Consider the following 21,529-nt stretch of genomic DNA (forward strand, 5'->3'; position numbering starts at 1 on the left):
ACACCACCAAAGAACTCTTGTTCTCTCGGTCTGATGCTAACTGGGGGGGGGGGGGGGGGAGTTTCAACGATCCACCTTGGGTTTTGTTATCAAATTCTTGGGCAGTCCTATTGCGTGGGGTTCTCGACGACAGAAGGTCGTGGCGACGTTGACTTGCGCTGCGGAATTCATATCAATTGGATTGGCGGTGGATTTTTTACTCTTTCTGCTACCCATATTGAAGTCTCTCGACGTGAATCCTGATGTCATACTCAAATGTGATAACCATGCCGCTGTCTTGGTATCTGATGACAATGCTTCAAAAGGAAGAATGAAAAGTCTGGAGCAAAATTTCTTTTTTGTCAACAACACTGTTCGGGAGCACAAGATCAAACTCGACTGGGTCTCCACTTCCGACAATCTTGCCAATTTCTTTACCAAACCGTTACGTGCTAATCTTCATTCAACATCAATGGCCAAAATTTTTCTTTGACTTTGTTTTAATTTATCATTATCTCATTGAATTACTTCAAAATTTTATGATCTTTTGTTATCAAGAAGTATTTTTTTTGGTTATTGTTTTTCTTTATTTTCCACATCTTGGTTATCAGGTTGTATGTAGAGGTGTGGAGTTTGAGGGGGGGTGTTGGAGTGTGGGGTGTACAAACTCCACATTTGGAGCGTGCGGGAGTCAAGAGGAGGTTGGGGAGGAGCAATACAAGCAAGGGTTTTTACACTCACAACAATACACACCAGTCAACCGGGAGGAATCCCTCCAGGTCAACAACTATACACAACAGTCAACCGGGAGGAATCCCTCCTGGTCAACAACTATACACACCAGTCAACCGGGAGGAATCCCTCCCGATTGACAACTAGACAAACCAGTCGACCGGGAGGAATCCCTGCACCAGATCCCACTGCGCTACCGCTGAAAATAGCGGGGGCTGCTTTTTCCCCCACCCAAAAAGCGGTAGCGCAGCAGGCGGGGCCGCTCCTTTCAGCGCCACGCAGCGGCCACCAAAACAGCTGCGCTGCGCTTTTTTGGCTGGCAGCAGGGGAGCGCTACGCGGCCAGCTCAAAAAGCGGTAGCGCAGCAATGGTTCCGCTGCGCTACCGCTGAAAGTAGTGGGTCCCCGCTTCTTGCCAGACCCAAAAAGCGGTAGCGCAACGGGAGGGGCCGCTACTTTCAGCGCAGCGCAGCGGCCACCAAACCCGCTGCGCTTCAGCGCTTTCACCCTTGCTACACTCATTACATATTAGCTAAATGCACTCCTTTATATACATAGTCTGACATCATTTACACTGCTTCTGCAGCCTCAAACTTTGTGTATAAACTAATTACCCCTGTATGACAGCTCATGCAGTCTACTGTCACCTTGTGCATGCGTTAGAATGTTCTGTTTTATATTCTGACATCATGTATGCACCCCTGGCATGTTTAGAATGTTTTGTTGTATTTTCTGACACCATTCATGCGCCCCTGAGGGATCATTACATCATTTTTATCCAGTCCCACCAGCTAAAATCCCTCACCCTGTTGTCTAGATTAGCTGAAACCCTAACCCACAAGCCCCTCTGAGGCTCCACTTTTGTCTATAAAAGCAGCTCTCTCCACCCCCAGTGGTCTGCTCCCCAGTTCCTCACCCAGAACTTGTCAAGACTCAGGGCACACCCCATAGCAAAGGAAGCGCAAGGAGCAAAACCCTAACCCCGCAAGGGGGAATGATGAGTCCGTGCAACCTTCAGGCGCATGCATATGCATGTGACCCCAGACAATAGGAGTAGGAGATAGCTGAAACTTCCTCTTCTTTCAGCCACGTCTACATCCGACGAAGAGCACCAGCGTCCCAAGAGAAGCACACCACAACACAGGTAAGTAGTGCTCCTTGGGTTCGTCATAAGCCGAGGAGTGAGCTGCTGAATAAAGATCACCAATCTTATTACAGCAAGCATTTGCCCGAAGCCAACACAGACCAAATTGGTTCCAGCCTCATCAAAAGGATCTCCAACTCTACAAGTGGTAAGTCCTTTGATGCAGAGTCCTCAAAGCGTAGTCGGCCGCTGACAGGGAGAACTGTCATTACAACAGATCACAGCAGCTCCGACACGCTACTCACTTGTATCAGCGGACTTTAACGTACCAAGCCTGAACGAGCAAAAGTAAGAGAATGATCACATCTCCTTAGCTTTCTCCACCAGGAGTTCAGGCGCTGACATTAGATTCAGATGCTCATCTCAGGCAACAGCTCTCTCCCCACAATCTCGTGGTCCAAGCTGCCAAAGCAGTCTTTTTCTTATCACAATCTCTCCTACATACCAGAGTCGGCTACAGTCCCGCTCTTAGGTACATAGATTGTTTTCCTTTTCTCTCTATGTCTCTGAGTTTGTCAGATAGACCACTTCTCTAATGATGAAATAAATATCTCTTAGTAATGTGATTTCATTTAGATTACTGGTGATGGCCGGTCATTGAGAGGAGGTGTTATTACCCTTGATGACCGGTCTGTGCCGGTCATCGGGAGTAGTAGCACCTCCCCTCAATGACCGGTACACACCGGTCATCGAAGGGAATATGTCAGGCGCGGTGATGCCAAGAGTAGATATACTCTTCTAGCTACACCGGTGACTGCGCAGCAGTGCGGTGGTAAGCGCGATAGAGGTGCGGCAAAAGTATAAAATAACTTTAAAGTTATTTTGAGATGAACCCAAAAAGGGGTTTAACGGAGAGGCCAGGAGCGCCTGGGGTATTTAAGTGCCCTCCGTGGATCTTACAGGGCCTGCGCACGGAATGCGCAGGGGTTTTTATAAAACCTGTGACTTCTGGGGCCCAATTAAGGGTGTATTTCAAACGTATAAACGTTCCCAGGCTAGGGAATAGAGATCCCGATAGAGAAATGAAAACGGCGGACTTACTCGTGAAGAGAGTCCGCGAAAGAAGACAGCAAATGAATCAAACGAACCGAGATCGGAACGGTACAGGCAAGCGACCGGGTCTGATGGATGAGGGCGGGGCTGGTACGGCGACGAGGTGGTTGGTATGAATCTGGGGAGGCTTCTACTCGCTCAAAAGCCTCCCCTTATATATATTCTTGCGGCAACCGGTAGGGTCGCCTTTCTATTTTCAAATTCCTCGCGGCTTCTCGTCCGCGGGAAAGATTGGTTAGGACAGGAGTGGTAGAGCTTTCTATTGCTCGCATCGCTCCTGTCCTTGTTACTCAACGGCGAGTATTACTCTTCCTCGGTCCGAGGAAGAGTTCTACTCTTGGTGTCATTCTATTGGTTGTTCATCTTTGGCCGGTGGAGAAGCAGTGGTTCACTTCTTTTACTACTCTTCTCCGGCCGTTTCCTGTAGAACGTTCTACCATCTCTTTGTTCTGTTCAGACGAATAGCAAACCCGTTCTCTTGGCCTGAGAACGGGTTTTTGAACATAGTTTATTTTTCTTCTCCGGCCGCTGCTTGCGGCTGGAGTTTTGACAGTCTCTCATTGTTCTAAGGGAAGACTTTGTTATATATTCATTTTAGTATGTGCGGCGCTCTGCGCCGCTATTTAGTGTTCAAATAATGAATATGGTATTTATTTTATGTGCGGCGCTCTGCACCGCAATAAATGTGTACTTCTTAACACCTGTTGTATCTTTTAGTTAGCTGGGCTCTAACTTAATGTAGTAGCCCGGCTGACAGAATAACACCTCCTCTGGATGACCGGTGCACACTGGTCATCCAGAGAAGTTGTTATTCCCCTTGATGACCAGTGTGTACCGGTCATTGAGAGGAGATGTTACTACTCCCAATGACCGGCACAGACCGGTCATTGAGAGGAGGTGTTATGACCCTTGATGACCGGTCTGTGCCGGTCATTGGGAGGTGTGACTGATGACCGGTCCACACCAGTCATCAAGAGGTGTGATTGATGACTGGTCCGCGCCGGTCATGGAGAGGTGTGAGTCCCCTCAATGACTGGTACAGACCGGTCATTGAGAGGTGTGATTCCTCTCAATGACCGGCGGTCTGGCACAGACCAGTCATTGAGAGATGTTAATCCGCTCAATGCTGGTCTGTACCTGTCATGGAGATCAGGAGGTGACAGCTGGCATTGTTTGTACATAGCCCCTGGATGGCCAGACATCCTGTAGTATACCCTGCTTGCAGATGCCGGACATCAGATATGTATGGGGTTGAAGTTGTAGGCACTCCAGCTCTGGCTGGAGTGCACAGTACCCCACTCACCTTTTGAGGAGGAGAAATATCCAGAATGGAGTGCTGGGGGAATGCACTCCAATCTGATGGAGTGAGAATCATGGGCACTCATTACATTTCCTGGCCACTGGAGTTCTTTGTGGTGCACTCCAAAGAGTCTTGAGTCCCCAGTTGTGCACTCCAATTGAATTGGAGTACTCAAGTCTGTACTCCAACAATCATTGGAGTGCACACTCCATACACTCACTTTTTGAGTGCTTTTGGGATTTTTTTAGAGTGCATTTAGGCTGACACATTTTTTATTGTTTCGTTGGAAACACTCTTCCAGGCCATACAACTCAGTTGCATCGCCTCAAGTTGATTGATCCCGTAGACCTTGGAAGTCGGAACACCTTGATTGTAACACTGGTTTGATTTGGATATAAATTGCTGCTGGTATATTGTTTTGAATGTTTGGATAATGCCAGCATCCATCGGCTGGACATGAGACTTAAGATTTGGCAAAAAAAACTCTAATAGGATGTTTGAAAGGCCACCATCAGGGATACTGTGACCGGAAAAGTTGTCCACTAGCAAAATGATCTGTTGATTTTCAATCTCCATTTTTTGGTTGAACTTGATGATCCAGTCATGGAAGATTTTTGTGTTCATCCAAGCTTGATCGTTATTGTAATACTCAAAGCCAAGTTGAAGGCCAGTTTTCTTTCCCAAGGCTCTTGGTTTGAAAGCTTTTCCAATAAAAAAGAGAGGAAGTCACTCTGAGCCATCCGAGTTTGCAGTCACAGCAATGGTGATTCAAGTCTTATTTCCTTTCAATCCACTAGTCTGTTCTTTCGCTAAACCCCAATCAGGTGGCATCCTAAAACCAGATTGCTTATCAATACACATGTATGTTTTTAATTTCAAAAAGGGTGGGGCATCTGTTTGATCTGTGGAAACTGATTTGGACAGGTTTGTTTCATATGACTTGCAGCTATCTTCTCTTCTTTTTGGATATTCTCCTCATCTTTAACCCAAGCTGAAACAAGAGGTTGCTTGAAGCCGATCATAGGATAGACGGAGTCAAAATGCGCAGCAGTTTTTGTTTGGTTGCCTCTGTTTTTCTTGTGCCAATCAAGCAGCTCAACCTTCTGCGCGATCATGGCACAAGCATGTTTCTTGACAGACTTAGAGCTAGATTTCAGCGTTGAGGTTTTATTGATTGAAGTTCTCTTTTTTGGAGAGGTCTCTTTTTTCTTGATTTTTCCTTTCTTTTTGGATAATGATTTGGTCTTGATGCTGTTGATTTTGTTGATTGTTTTGATTTCGCTAGGACTAATTGACATTGATTTGCCTTTTGGTTTCAGAGCAGCTATCTTCTCAATCAAAATCATCTTGTCAATTAAGTTTCCTCCATCCATGCTTCTTTGGATTCAGTAAGTTTATTCTTTGTTCTTTTTTCAACAAGCTCCTTGTTTCTTTTTTCAACTTTGTTCATCAAAGTTTGATATTTCTTCAAGAGTTGATCAACTTGAATGTTCTCTATTGAGCTGGAGTAGGTAAGATTGTCGGGTTTATCTGAGTTAGATTGGTTGAAAGACAATATATTGCCCTGTCGGAGAAGATATTTTGGGGGGTGGCTCTTCCATGATGGAATGGTCAGACAGAAGAGCTTTCTGAAGGAATACAGAAGTCCCACCAGGTCTCAAGAGCCGCCAGTGATGGTGCCAAGAAACCCATAATTTTCCAGTTTTTACCACCAGAATGGTATGGGTTACGGCGTATTGGAGAGTTATGGGTTTTGGCCATTTCTTGGCTGTCTGCCAACTTGGTGAACACATTTTGCCATGGGTTACAGGAGAGTATGGTTTAATAGAGGTATGGGTTTGAGCAGAATTGACTGTATAGAAAAGAATGTAAAATAAAGCAGTCAAGAAAGAAGAAAAGGGGCTACTTCTTAATCCAGTCTTGAGCGCATAAGAGTGCTTCAATGGTTTCGTTGCTCAGGCGGCTTCGGTAGTTGTCCAAGACACGCCCCCCAGTGGAAAAGGCCAATTCTGATGACACAGAGGTCGCCGGGGCCATCAAGATTACCTTGGCAAGCTTTGAAAGGGTTGGAAAGCGGGAGGCATTGATCTTCAACCAGCTGAGGAGATCAAACTGTTCATCACTGGTTATGCCAACATTCCTCTCCTCAAGTTAGAGGTCTAATTTGGCACCCGGTGGGTTGGATTTGTGAAACTTCTCCTGACACCTCAGGCAACGCGCCTCCTCTGTCTCGACCGGTCCAGCCTCACAACCATCACGCCCGAGTTACAGATCAAACTAACCCTCACAATACAGGTAAGTCTGACTCCTATACCAGTTTCAACTGATGATACAGGATGATACAGGAACCGCGAGCTGACTGAATCATCACTTTACCCTCATTTACCGCCCAGGCGATGCTCACATGCAGGAAGAATACGACCAAACCGGTCAGGGCCTAGATACCGCAACCAACCTGGACCCTTATTGGGCCAGTGCAGAGCAACGTTAATCGGCACTCCATCACAGTAAGCCACCTTACTCATAGCACTATAAAAGAGGCCAGTGGAACTGATCCCTTGTCTCGCTTCTCTTGTCGCACTTCTTTCTCACAGTCCTAACCCAGCAGCCAGATCACTTCAAGCTTTATCCCAATAACCTTTCTTCCTTGCCTCTACTCTTCAGCTCCTAGACCCTGTCCTGTCTTGTGCGACCAGCAAACCACAGCAGCCTGAAGCTTTTCACTTCTCCCTCATCTTCAACTTCTCTCTGACTCACGTCCTCTACAGACCTTCTTCTTCTTCGCCTATACTTCTTCTCACTGTTTCTTTACTTCACTACCTCATCCCGTTTCTTACCATTGCAATCCTGCTCTTAGGTAAGATTCAGAATCTTTTATTGTTTCCTCCTGAAAAACTGTTTCTTTTTTCATTTCTCTATCATTGTACATATATTTGTTTGTATGATACAAGAGGTCTGATGAAATACACGCTCTTAGTCTCCTGAATTCTTGCAGATTTACAGTCTTGAAACTCAAACGAACCACTCGACTCACTTTTCAGATTGACAAGAGCAGGACAACATGACGGCTAACATCAGCAAAGAGGAACTCAAACAGATTCCGGTTCTCACCGGCAGCGGCAACTACCCCATCTGGTCTAATCGGATGGAAGGCCTCCTTACCCAAAATGGCTTGTTTGGCACGGTTACCACCAATCCAGGGCAAAACCCAAACGCCCGGACTAGAGAACTACTGTCCAAAACCGCGAAAATCTTGTGCTCGAAAATAGGCGATAGAATCTACAACGGCATCGTCAAGCAACATCGAATTTCCAACGGCTATGAAATATGGTCAAAAGTCAAGAGAACCTACGGCTCATCGACAGCGCACGGTATAACCAGAGCTACCAATCGCTGGCACAACCTCAAATTCAACGGGAATCTCAACTCTTTCCTCGATCAGGTAGAATCATGCCTCACCTTGTTCGATTCCATCAGTCACGTTCAAACTGAGGGCGCCATATGTGGCGCTATTTGCGGCAAGATAGTAGTCAAGAGGAGCGGCATTACGGATCCAATCATGATGAACGAAACCATAATGAACAACTCCGAGCTTCTCATCGAAAAACTTCGGGACCTGGCTGTCAACGACAAATCTGTTCATAAGGCAGCTGGAGTCGAAAGAACAGGCACTGCGCTTGCCAGCACGCCAAGAACTCGCCCTCCTCCTGGATGTCGAAACAGTCGACACAACCCAGAGGCCACCCATCCAGAGTCAAAATGCTGGGCTTTGCACCCTGAACAATGTCCTGTCCGAAAACCCAAGAACCCCACTGGACTCACCACCAAGGCGCCTGATCAGCCCGAATAGTCCTTCTACAACACTCCGTCTTTTGCGCACTGTGTCACGGTCCAATGTCTCTCACACAATACGAATCCACTTGGGCCTGTCCTGGACTTGGGTGCATCGCACCACATGTTCAACGATCTAGCCTACTTCAACGAGACGACCATTTGCAACGTTCCCATCAGCACCGGTAATGGATTGGATAGCCTGATTGCTACGAGGACCGGTACTGCGACCATTTTTCAGTCCGATGGGAAGGTCCTTGAACTTCCTGATTCTCTCTTTGTCCCGGGCTTAAGCAGGCATCTGATCTCTCTCGGCAGGCTCACCAAGAAAACTGCGGTAATCAGCAAGGATGGACTCGTGCATCGAGTTGTCATTGACGACACAATCAACTTCACCTGCGTCATGACTAGCGGTGTCTTGGAGTTCACTACTGTCATTGGTCCGGTCTCTAGTTTTGTGACCTTGCTTTCCATTCGCACTCACTCGTCCGGAACCACTCCCTTCCACACCTGGCACTCCCGGCTTGGACATGCTGGCATTGCTCGCATGAAATTGGCTTTACCTGACATTCGCTTCGATCAACCAACCAATTGCAACCCATGTATGATGGGCAAGGCTTCTTGCCTTCCCTTCAAAGGGCATTTTGATGTCACTTCTGCTCCGCTTGAAGTCGTGCACGGGGATCTGGTTGGGCCAATCAATCCAACAACCAACTCGGGAGCTCGGTATTTCCTCACCCTAGTTGATCAACATACGGGGTATATTAGTGTCACCCTGCTTAAAGAGAAATCACAAGCCACTTCAGCAATCCTCGACTTCAAACGCTTTTTCGAGAATCAGACAGGCCACAACATAAAAAAGCTGATCACCGACGGTGGGGGGGAATTTGTCAACAAAAACCTTTCAGAACACCTTTGTGACTCAGGCATTCAGCACAATGTCGCACCGCCATATACTCCTCAGCACAATGGAGTGGCAGAACGAGCGAACAAGACAATCATCAACATGTCACGGTGCATGATGATGCAGGCGAACCTTGCAAAAGAATGGTGGGGCGAGGCAGTCAAAACAGCTATGGCTGTCACCAACTGCTTGCCTTCAGTAGGCAAGAATCGACCTTCGCCAATTGAACAGCTCTTCAAGAAATCACCCAACTTGAAGATCTTTAAGCTGTTTGGTTGCAAAACGTGGCTAGTGAAGCCCAACCAGCTACAAACCTCAAAATTTGATCCTATTTCTTGGGAGGCTATCTTGATCGGCTACAGCAACAACTACTCATGCTATCAAGTGGTACATATAGCAGACAAGAAAGTTTTTGAGACTCGGCACGCCTACTTCAACGAATAGCTCTTTCCTTCACTCACTGCCATCGCTCCCAGCCATGACTCGTTTCCCTACTCATCATTACCCAGCTTCTCGTCGGACGCGGCACTCCCTTTTGACGAGGTTTCATCTCCATCCTTGGAACAAGGGGCCGATCCTGCTCACTCTCCTGAGGGTATGGAGCTTGATGAAGTACCCATCTCTCCTACCGAGCGATCTGAAGTACGCAGTGTGTCTTCTCAACCTGAAGAACCCGCACCTTGTCGACTCATCATTCATGGACCAAGACATCCAACACTTATCGACAGCTCTATCGATTCCAGCAACATCCTTCACTACGAACGGTGACGGCCTCAGGCCTTTAATGCTCAGACTGTAGAACCCAAGACCCATTGGCAAGCTATGTACAGCAACGAGCGAGAACATTGGAAGCAAGCGGAAGAAAAGGAAATAACCAACATGATTAGCCATCACGTTTGGGACGCTCAAGCCATGACCGACCAAATTCACGCCATTCCTTCGACTTGGGCCTACAAGAAGAAGCTTGGCGCGAATAACGAAGTGACAGAATACAAAGCCAGGATTTGTGCTCAGGGATTCCGTCAAACGTACGGACTCAATTTTGAGATGAAGTACGCTCCAACTGGAAAGCCGCCCTCTCTTTGAGTTCTGCTCTCGTTTGCCATCACCAACAATCTTCGAATCCACCAGCAAGACGTCAAGTTGGCCTTCCTCACCTGCGATCTTGAAGAACAAGTGTACATGTCTCCTCCTCCAGGGTATCTCTCGGGACAAAACGTTGTGTTAAAACTCAACAAAGCCATATACGGGCTCAAACAAGCATCGTTGGCTTGGTACAAAAGACTTAGCTCGTTCCTTATCAGCATCGGCTTTCAGACATCGGTCGCCGATCCCTGTGTGTTCTTTCGTACCTCTGCACCTGCTACCTGGATCTTTGCTCACGTGGACGACTTGGTCATAGTCAGTTCCGATCCGGAACACTTCAAGTTGCAAATGGCCGGAGAATTTCAAATCAAATACTTAGCGTCTTGTCCACTCGACCCAAAAATACATCTCTCGGAAGCTAGCTCGGATGACATTCAACACTTTCAGGAACTTGGCGTCAATTATCGAGCCATGATTGGCTCTCTCAACTATCTCAGTATCTTAACCCGACCCAACATCTCCTACGCAGTCAGTAAGCTGTCTCAGTTCCTTGAGCAGCCGGGTATGGCGCACTACTCTGCTGCCATGCAGGTGTTTCGCTACCTAAAAGGGACTCGAGGGAGGGGGCTCTCTTTCTTTCGATCTCATCCGTCTGGCATTGTTGCCTTGGTTGATGCTGATTGGGCAAACTGCCCTGACTCTCGTCGTTCTCACACCGGTTTCCTCGTTCAACTCAACAAACACATTGTTTCTTGGAAATCTCGCAAACAAACCACCGTCTCCCTCTCGTCCACGGAAGCAGAGTAAAAGGCGCTGACCGAAGTCTCTAAGGAAGTTGCTTGGTTGGTCAATCTGATCAAGGAAGTCCTTCCTGAACAACTTCTTGACACTCCCACCGTCCTAGTCGACAACCGTGGCGCCATTGATCTCGCTCTCAGCCAAATCAGTCAAAATGGTTTCCGCACTAAACATATGGATCTACAACTACATTTTGTACGGAAGTTGATCAGGTCTCAAGTTCTTTGCCTTCAATACATCAAGTCCGATCTGAACACGTCCAACCTGCTCACCAAACCAGTTAGGACGTTTGCGCATCGTCAAAGCACTTGACTCCTTCACCTCAGACACGTTGCAAGTTTCTTCTGCTTCTCACCTGACGGCTCCAAGCATGAGGGGCTGTGAAACTTCGCCTGACACCTCAGGCAACGCGCCTCCTCTGTCTCAACCGGTCCAGCCTCACAACCATCACGCCCGAGTTACAGGTCAAACTAATCCTCACGATACAGGTAAGTCTGACTCCTATACCAGTTTCAACTGATGATACAGGATGATACAGGAACCGCGAGCTGACTGAATCATCACTTTACCCTCATTTACCGCCCAGGCGATGCTCACATGCAGGAAGAATACGACCAAACCGGTCAGGGCCTAGATACCGCAACCAACCTGGACCCTTATTGGGCCAGTGCAGAGCAACGTTAATCGGCACTCCATCACAGTAAGCCACCTTACTCGTAGCACTATAAAAGAGGCCAGTGGAACTGATCCCTTGTCTCGCTTCTCTTGTCGCACTTCTTTCTCACAGTCCTAACCCAGCAGCCAGATCACTTCAAGCTTTATCCCAATAACCTTTCTTCCTTGCCTCTACTCTTCAGCTCCTAGACCCTGTCCTGTCTTGTGCGACCAGCAAACCACAGCAGCCTGAAGCTTTTCACTTCTCCCTCATCTTCAACTTCTCTCTGACTCACGTCCTCTACAGACCTTCTTCTTCTTCGCCTATACTTCTTCTCACTGTTTCTTTACTTCACTACCTCATCCCGTTTCTTACCATTGCGATCCTGCTCTTAGGTAAGATTCAGAATCTTTTATTGTTTCCTCCTGAAAAACTGTTTCTTTTTTCATTTCTCTATCATTGTACATATATTTGTTTGTATGATACAAGAGGTCTGATGAAATACACGCTCTTTCTGATGAAATACACGCTCTTAGTCTCCTGAATTCTTGCAGGATTGGCTGCTGTCTGTGGTGCCATTCATGTATTGGAGGAACCAAGTGGTATCCTCATTGGCTTTTGTTTTTGGGCTCAATGGTTTCTGGACTTGTGATTTGGAAGTGGCAGAGACAGGAGAGTACATTCCAGATAAATTGAGGATAGCCTCCCTGACCTTGCCCAGAAAGTCCTTGATCTCTTCAGAAGTGTGCATATTGATTAGGCTGAACTGAAGCTAGTGGATTTTGTAGTGAGGGTTAAGTACAAGTCTAATAGCTGCTATTTCTTGCATTGGCTCCCAGTATTTGAGGAATTTCTCCCTCATTGGCTTGATTATTTTGGTGATGTGACTGTTGCTGAGCTTGGAGGCTTCAGACAATTGCTTCTCAATCCTCTTCATTGCACAGTAGGAGTGGTTTGTTGTTGGGTACCGAGTACTGCTGAGCTCTAAAGTTGCTGTAAAAAACAAGAACCCATTAAAAAAATTACTAAGAACAATTGAATAACATTGAAATAAAGGAAAAACTCACCTTCATAAAATGGCTCGAGTCCAAAAAGTCTGTCATCACAGCTAGCTTGTCCGGACCAGATGAGCAAGGCACAGCCCACGGGCGCCCAACGGGCAGCGCGCGCCAACCCGCGCCGTGTAGCAACTTGAACAGGCTGGGCCAAAGCTCAATATTTCAACAAAAGCACTGTCTGCGCCCGGCCCAAACCCGGCCGGGTTCAGGCGGCCTAATGGACACCCAGCCCAATTGTCAACCCTAGTTGTGCTTGCTTGATGACTATTTTCTTGCGGTTTTGCGGAGTTTTGTGGTGGATCACAGTAGTGCTGGGCTCATAACCTGTGAAACTCTGTAAAATATTATGTGTGATGTAGGAGTTGAACCCATGCCTCTCATATCTAAAAGAATCCAAGCAACTGAAAGGATTTATTGCTTGTTAGTTTACTATGTACAAAGGTGTAGATCTGAGATGAGTAGAAATATCTGCACGAGTATGCACCTGAAAGCAGGGCAGAATGTGCCTGGGATCTGTGTCTGAAAGGTGATTTAAAGGGGGAGTTGTGCTTGGCACGGTGTTATCACGTCGGCGGTTATGCACACGGGAAAAAGGTCCTGTATGCCAAGCAGTTTGCAATGCAAAAAGGCCGGTGTAGGGACTCTTGTGGGACACTAAATGTTTATTTGGTGAAAATATCCTCTGAGGGGGAAATAAATTGCTAATAGGTTGAAAGGCTATTACAACTTACGGGTGGTTTGAAAGACCTGCCCCTCTAATGGTACTATGCAAATAACTAAGAGTCTTGTAATCAATATTTATAAAGATGTGGCTGATTCCAAGATAGATCTTACTTTTGTATAGTAATCTCTATCAGACCTAGATTCCTCAAATCACTATTCTTGCAGATCTGTTACAACTTCTGATGATGGGGGATAATATAATCCAGTGGGATTAATTATGTAAAATACAATTGTTGTTGATGATGGGTTGTTGATGAGAAGGTTGGTAATGATCTCTTCCTTAAACAATCTCTTGATAAGGCACTTTAATCAATACTAGAGCTCCTGGTTGCTGCTACACTACTACTACTAGTTGTTATAATTGTTGTTGATGAAGTTGGTAATAATCTCTTCCTTAACAATCTCTTGATAAGGCACTTTAATTACTACTAGAGCTCCTGACTACTACTACTACTACTGACTCAAACTTAACACTACCACTACTACTACCACTACCACTAAACTACCACTAAACTACCACTGTAACTAAACTAACCACTGTGACCAAACCTTCCTAGGCTGATGGGGAAAAGATCTGATGAAGGGGGGAAAGAGGCCTCCTTATATATTGAAGGGTGAGGGAATTTAGCTCCAGGGGAACTCCTTGTGAGGGCTATTTTCTTCAGGGGATATCAGTTGCACAGCAAGATATGCATGTGTTGCACTACCTGCCAAACAATGAGGTAATGGATTCTGCAGGAGGGGATATCAGTTGCACAGCAATAATGCATGTGTTGCACTGCCTGCCAAACAATGATGTAATTGATTCTGCAGGAAACTCCTTGAACACCTTATCTTCCTGCATATACTGCACTGCATGATATCATGTGTTGCTAGGTGACCCAAACAACCTTCTGTAACCTACCATATGCCTGCATGTCCAGCTGTTGCCATCTTCCATCCAGAATATTGGGGGTCAAAGCCTCTCCTCCCACCTTGCTCCTTCCTTCCTTCTTCCTCCTCACCTAATTAATACTTCCATCCATATCCCATCATACTGAATCCTAGAACCTTATAAAGTAATATACCACCCTTATAAAGATAATATACCCTTATAAAAGTAGTATACCCTTATAACACTGCCTTACTTGATACACCACACCATCCTCCCTTCCATTCCTGGTTGAGACATGTGCTCCCAATACCTTCCACCTCTTCTATTGATACACCAGACCATCCTACCTAGTCATGGTCCTCCATTCCATCCCTGATCACGCCGTCCATCCTACATAATCCTAGTCTGCCGTTCCATCCGTGATTACGCTATCCATCATCCATCCGTCTGTAATGACTCCATCCCTCCCATGTACACATACACTGCTTGTATTATATATAACTTCCTCCTCTTATAATGAATGATAGCTGTATCTATGCTGTCCCAATACCTCTGCAATGTGCTTTTGGCATTGTCACGCCAATGGAGCACCACACTGGCTTCAGTTTCTTTTCTATGTTTTGTTCTTCCTTTTGTATCTTGTTTTCTACTCACGGGTATAAGCCGAGTTATCGTAGTAACTCTGTCTTATCCTGTCTAAACATTTCCGATGCGTCTGTTTCTAGTGATTGGATGAGTCACGTCTGTGTTAGGTTCTGGTTTTTTTCTATGTGCTTGGTCTGGTTTGAGCTGTAATTATGGATAGCTGTTGCTTCCAATAGTCTGCCTAGTAGTTCTGGTTGGTTCTTGGGTCCAAGTCGTTCCTCAAGAGTTCTGCGTAAGAACACGGCAGAGTTAGTCTCAAGGTTTTAAGTCTACTTTCCGCTTGGTCTCGGGACGTACAAGGTTCTCTGTTTGGGCTGGGTTTGGCTTTGGGCATTGACCAATAAGGTTCTGGCCTGGATTGCTTCCGTAATCAACAAGCAATACTTTCACGTCAGCTTCTGTGGTTAGGGTTGGGGTCTGGGGCTGGACTGCAAAAGGGTTTACCTTTCATTGCAGCTGGGCTTGGGCTTGCGCCTTGAGCTACCTGCGCAAGCTTCCTGGATGGTTGCTGCGGGGCTTGGTCTGTATTCCTATTGTATCCATGTCAAGTTTACTCACCACTGCACCAAGGAACATTATGACTGCAGGCGGGTCAGTGAACATCCAGCGGTGTCACATGAAGTGCCCTAACTGAGGGTAAGACCTATAATTCACAGATCATGAATGAATGACACCAGCAGGTATAATCAATCTATCAGTAGCTGAACCACAAACTGACAGCTAGATTGCTGAGTTCAGCACTAGTGCAGTGGTCAGTGCACTTTGTATGGCTAAAATGGATGATTTTTTCATCCCAGTGCAGCAGTTAAAACCTTGCCACAGCATAGGTGGAGCAGGGTGGGCCCATCTGGAATTGCTCAAGTCCTGGACCCATGGGAAGAGGGTGAATCTGGCTGTTTCTTACCTACAGTCAAGATTTTCTCTCAACAACCATAAATATAAAAACAGTGGTGTGTTGATGTGACTTAAAGATGATGAGGCTCTTGGATTCCAGAGAAACATAGAAATGAAGAAGGTACAACTTATATAGGGCGGGATTGAGTAACTCTACTATAAGCATACTATGACTAAAAATGACTAGAAAGAGAATCAAAAGAAAAAGTGATAGTGCAGTATGTGGTCAAGTAGGAAAGTTCTTGGTTGTAGAGACAAAAGGCTCAGGTTTGTTTAAACTGATGATAAAAGAGGCATGTCACTAGATTCACTAGATCCAAGCTGTACATTAAAGTTGTGGACATCTGGATAGCATGGCTGCCAACACTCCCGCAAACTCTTTAGCAGTTGAAATTCATGATCAAATAAGAAGAATTTGTTTCCCTTGTTCAAAATGAGTGATTGGATGAGATCATTGACTTGAATATGAATATGTTTGAGATTGGTGTGCAGAAGATGAAAAAGTGCAGCTATCGCGACTATTCTTGTCTGAGAAGATAAGTCTCCCTTTGGTTCGTTGGTGAATATTTCTTCAATGATTTTGTTGAGACCTTTCGTAATATATTCAGAGTCCTTGTTTTCTATCGCCAGGCCTAGAGGGGACAACCTCGCTTCGTTGCCTATGTGGCTTGCGAAATTGTTCTGGTCCCATATGCCTGAGCATGAAGATTACAAAACATCATCAGAATCACGATGAAATTTTTACTTTGTATTCTGATGTGTATTCTGAATGACTCACGAAAACTCAGACTGAGGCCGCTCTTGGGGTCATGAAGCTCTAAAACAGGATATTTTTGTTTTTCAAATCAGGTTTTAGTAAGGAAATGTCATCAGGAGAGAAAATACGAATCCATTGGTAAAACGAACCCTGCGTCCATTCTGGCAAGAAGTAATATTTCTTGGTGGAATGCTCCTCCTCGCGATTCTTCACAGGCGATAAGTAATTCGGTAGGAGGGAGGTAATGTAGCTGATCGTGTCAGCGATTCCCTGCGTCCATTCGGGCAATAAGTTAATTTTCTGCGTGTAATGCTCCTGCTCGTAATTCTTCACAGGCGATAAGTAATTCGATAAGAGATCCACAATGTAGCTGATCTTTTTAGGAGTTTCCTGCGTCCATTGGGGCAATAAGTGATTCGGCTGGACAGACGTCATTAAGTCTCTATTCATGGAACCTATTTTCTGCGTGAATTTCTTGTCGTTGAGCTTATTCAGAATGAGAGTTTGAAAAGCAAAGATAATTGTGTCATAAGTTGCCGATTCCCGGTAGTTTTTTGCCGTATCAGCGAGTAATTGGCACCATTCATCCAACTGTTCGGGAGACATGGATCTGTCACGGAGGAGATATATTAAAACTTGATTCAGGAGTTTAGTCTTTGATTCAGCGGTGGATTTAGTGCCGAATTGCGTCTTAAAATAATCAATTCCTTCTTCATGCATAACCACATGGGGTTGGACCAAGGGAATATATAAAAGTGACAGAAGGTCAGGATTCTATCCGGTTAACATTCGAGCCCCCGAGCGAGGTGAGAACATACCAGGCTGTGATTTTCGGGTGGCCCAAACGCTCCAGCTGCGTCGTGGCTGTGATGATTCGCGCAGGCGTCCCGCTCTCACATCCTGCAAGAAGCCGTCCTTGGGACAATTTGGAAGCCAAAATTTTGAGCCGAGATCTGACTCGAGGGCCGCGTCGGTGTCAATTATGAGCTGACTAATCAAGAACAAAACAAGTAAATAATGAAGAAACCACATCATGGGTCAAAGGATTGCTCGTCAGCTGGGGCTTGAAGTCAGGCGAACTGGTCCTTTATGTAGGTAAACGGGCAACCAGTGTGATGTATCATGATGTTCCTAAAAGATCACTTGGCACATGAAGGTGGGTCCAAGAATTGTGACCCGAACAGTTTACGAATACAAGGTAAAACCCGTTTCATCTTTGCCAGAGACTCGACCACAAAGCAGAAAACATATGTATCGACGGAATATTCAAATAGATTCGAATGATTTGTGTGACGGTACCCTAATCAGACTTTGAATACATATTCCTTAACTATGCCGGAGTCATATAAGTACTTTCTGTTGGGTCTGTGTTTGAGATGAGACCTGTTTCATGCCCGAATTTGATCCTGGATGCGAAGAGGCGCGAAGTGCTGCGCCACCCTCCGAAGCGCTAATTCACGCCCAGGAAACCAATTTTTGTTTCATAGCCTCCGATTATCAGCTCCGATCCTAGCTTACATATCCTCGTTTCAGCGTGAGGCGGGTGAAACACCGCCGGGCGCCTCTCGCGGAGCGGGCCTCATTCGGAGGCTACATACAGTCAAGCCTGTCTAAGGGCATACCCTTTTAAATGCATATATAATATATGGTGTTCAAAATTTAGGGTGTTCAAAGTTGACTTGCATAAAATCATTAAAAACAGATAATTGCGTGGATATGACTTTTTTTTTTTTGGGCAGCAGTTCCCCTATGGAAGCTCCAACCAAAAAAAGTCAAGTATCAACGCAATCATCTGTGTGAGGGCATAATCGCAGGGGAGAAGATAATTTGGTCATAGCCAATCAATACACCCGAGCAGCCTTGGGATGTTCGGCTCTGCGGCAGTGTCGCCTCCTTTTATGCCTCCTGAAAATGCGCTCAGCATGCCCGTGTCACCTCGCCTGCACACAATAAAGCAACTGTGGCTCCAGATTTTTTGCGCTTATCATTTTCCTTTTGCGCCTATTACTTTTCCACCTGCTCAATTAGCCAACTCGCACTTCCTTTGTTTCTGTTATGTAAAAAGTCTTAGCTGCTCCCAATCACCGAACGCGTTTCCTGAATAATCATGTTAGTTTACAGGAGCGCAGCGGATGTGGGCCTGATCCATGAAGCGGCGCCTAATGAGCTCCACCCGGCGCGCTAGCAGCACAGCACCTTCAAGGCGTGGTGAAGCTGCGCAGCGCCGCAAGGGACACCTGGAGGGCACTGCAGCTGCGGCCTGCAACCCACAAGGCGGGTCATACCGGAGGTACTCCTGGCCACGCACAACCTAGTCTGTCCGGCTCCAAACACCACCTTCGACAAACCGATCACCAGGCCAACAGCTCCTCCAAGGATTAATTTTCGCCCTTTTTCTTTCCGAATATCTCTCCCTTGACAGGCTACAGATACAAAAAGGATGTCAAATAGGCTCACAGACTTAACCAACTACGCCAGATCAGCAATGACAGGGAGGACGCCGACAGAACCTGGCCAAGAACAGCAACCGGTACCAGCCCAGTCTCAACCCGAGCAACAAAGTCGCCCAGAAGAGACCGGAGGAGGAAGCAAGGAGAAGAGCAAAGCCCCTAAGAAGATGATCCCGGCGTCGGACCGCGAAACCAGGTCGTCATCAAAAGCACCAGCGGAGCCGACCTCCACGGGCGGGGATTGACTAACTCCTATGGAAGGTCCGTCGACCAAGAGCAGTGGCTCAGCAAACGAGGGAACTGCCGTCGCAGACCGCTACAGATCCGTGTTAGGAGATAAACCAAAGGGCTACAACCCTGGTATGTGACCAACATCCAATGTCCAAGGAAGCTCCGTTGAGCAAATCTAACTCCTGCGCTGTTGCCACAAACTCCTAGCCACAAGCCTCACCGATACCGACGAGGTAGAGATGTTAACCCCACCAGGCCAAATGGAGACCGAGACCAGGATCAAAGAACGGATGGTCCAAATGATTGACCGGGCTCTTGCAGCGGAGGACGCCGGCGATCTCGATCGGGCAACGAGGTTCTTCAACATCGCTGAAGGTCTTGGTAAGCCGGGAACCAACCCCGCTAAAACCACAGAAAGGCCGCAACCAACCAAGCCACCAACCCCCACCACTACAAGCAGTCAGCTCTTGAGAGTACCCACCGTCAACCAGGCAGACGACCGGGCGTGGGGCCCCATACCATCCATCGGACCAGCGGACACGATGCCAGGGGGGATTATCTTCGACGACGCAGCAAGACCGGCCAGTCATGATGTGGGATTCACCCCATTCTTTGAAAGGAACCTTTGAGAGCTCAGGAGTCCGTTGCCGTTGACCATCTTCAATGAGGTCTGGCAGGACAAGGCGATCATACACTACGCCGAAAAACGGTTGAAAGCGGATGATAGCAACACCAATTGATACCGCTACACGGGGTACCCTTACCCATGCGAGTACACCCAAACATACGCCGAGTGGTCAATTAATCATCAAGGATTTCACGCTGCCTTGATCAGGGTTTGCAACTACCCAAAGTTCGCCGGGTGGCTCTTGGCCCACAAGAGGCATTGCGATCGACTGGTGACCCAACATGGGTTTATGACAGGCCTCCGCTACGACATAAACGTACAGATGAACGCCTTCGCGCATTGGGTCATCATGCCAGACGGGCAGATTTCGATCAGCAACATCTTGGTGCTCAATGAAGAAATCACGCAGAAGATTATCGCAAGGACTAGGAAATTTGAAGAGATCGATTTCCCCGAGAACCCCTATGCAAAGGGGGGTCCTAGGAGGACTTGGGACCCAGTAACCGGTCAAGATCCAACAAAAGCCGAGAATGGGTCTGGTAACACGAACGCAAAAGGAAACGGGGGCAATCACCAATCAACCAGCAAGAACCAGAACAACCAACGAGGCCAGTCCCCCCCGGAGCGAGGGCAAGGGTCCGGGCGGCAGGCGCGGTCCCAAGGATACAAAGGCAACCACTGGGATGGAGGATACAACGACCGGGGTGGCAACAGAGGAGGCGATCGAGGCAATGATCGGGGCGGGGATCAAACGGGCGGAAAGGAGAGAGGAAGAAACTTTTAGTAAGGCGCTTTGTTGACACCATCTTCGTTGTCTAGCCTTATACCCCCCAAATTTTGTTGTTGAGGTCCGGGTGTGAGCAACCTACCAGGAAGCTCAACCCCCCCCCCCCCCCCTCTTTTTGTCCAACAGGCGGGAACGTAACCCCGAAGCATAGAATATACCCATTTCTTCTGGTTAGAATAGTCATCTAATAAGTTTCATGCTTGTATGTCCGCAATCCATAGCCAGATGCGTAACAACACACCGAGCCACATTGTGCCACCCAAGTCTTGTAAGATAGTGAGGAAAACTGAAAGCAAGGAAATCAAGGAACCCTCCGCAAATAGGTGGCCAACAAAATTAAGCTGTGAGATGAACTTCGAAGAGTGGGAAAAGGCACTCCGCAAGTGGGAGCTCTTACCACAATTCGCAGACGTACTACAAGGCTTCACCAGGGGGTTCGATCAGGGTATTCCTAACCACACAATCAAAACTCTAGACGGCTTTTACTCCCCGCCAAATCACGAGTCTGCCCTCCAGGCGCGAGCCAAAATTGAGGACTCAATAAGGAAGGAAATTAAGGCCGGAAGAATGTTTGGCCCCTTCAGCCCAGAAGAAGTGCTACGGCACTTCCCTTTCTTCCGAACCAGCCCCTTAGGAGCTGTGATTAACAGTGACGGCTCTCTCCGGCCGATTAATGACCTGTCATTCCTGCATGGTTGTCAAGGAATCCCCTTGGTAAATTCTTTTGTTGATTCAGAAGACTTCTCGACAACATGGGATGACTTCAACGTTGTAGCAAAATTCATCCAAGAGCTCAAAGAACCGGTACTTCTTGCGATATTCGACTGGGAGAAGGCTTACCGCCAGATCCCAACGGCACCGGACCAGTGGCCCTTTCTGATGACTAGAACCTTTGACAACCAGATGATTCTGGATACAAGAATTTCGTTTGGAGGCGTTGCGGGATGCGGCTCATTTGGGCAACCGGCCAACGCATGGAAACAGTTGATGTTGAAGGAGTT

General features: G+C 46.9%; 1 protein-coding gene across 1 annotated transcript; it reads right to left on the minus strand.

The window, feature by feature from the left end:
• Positions 1 to 15,948: 15,948 nt before the first annotated feature.
• On the minus strand, positions 15,949 to 17,038 carry PtA15_14A89 (uncharacterized protein; the record flags this gene model as incomplete). Its single annotated transcript, XM_053163261.1, has 3 exons — positions 15,949 to 16,370; positions 16,454 to 16,492; positions 16,582 to 17,038. The coding sequence occupies 3 exons, from the start codon at positions 17,036 to 17,038 to the stop codon at positions 15,949 to 15,951; spliced, it is 918 nt and encodes a 305-aa protein (XP_053026763.1).
• Positions 17,039 to 21,529: the final 4,491 nt, after the last annotated feature.

Source organism: Puccinia triticina, chromosome 14A (assembly GCF_026914185.1).
Source record: "Puccinia triticina chromosome 14A, complete sequence".
NCBI classification, from domain to species: domain Eukaryota; kingdom Fungi; phylum Basidiomycota; class Pucciniomycetes; order Pucciniales; family Pucciniaceae; genus Puccinia; species Puccinia triticina.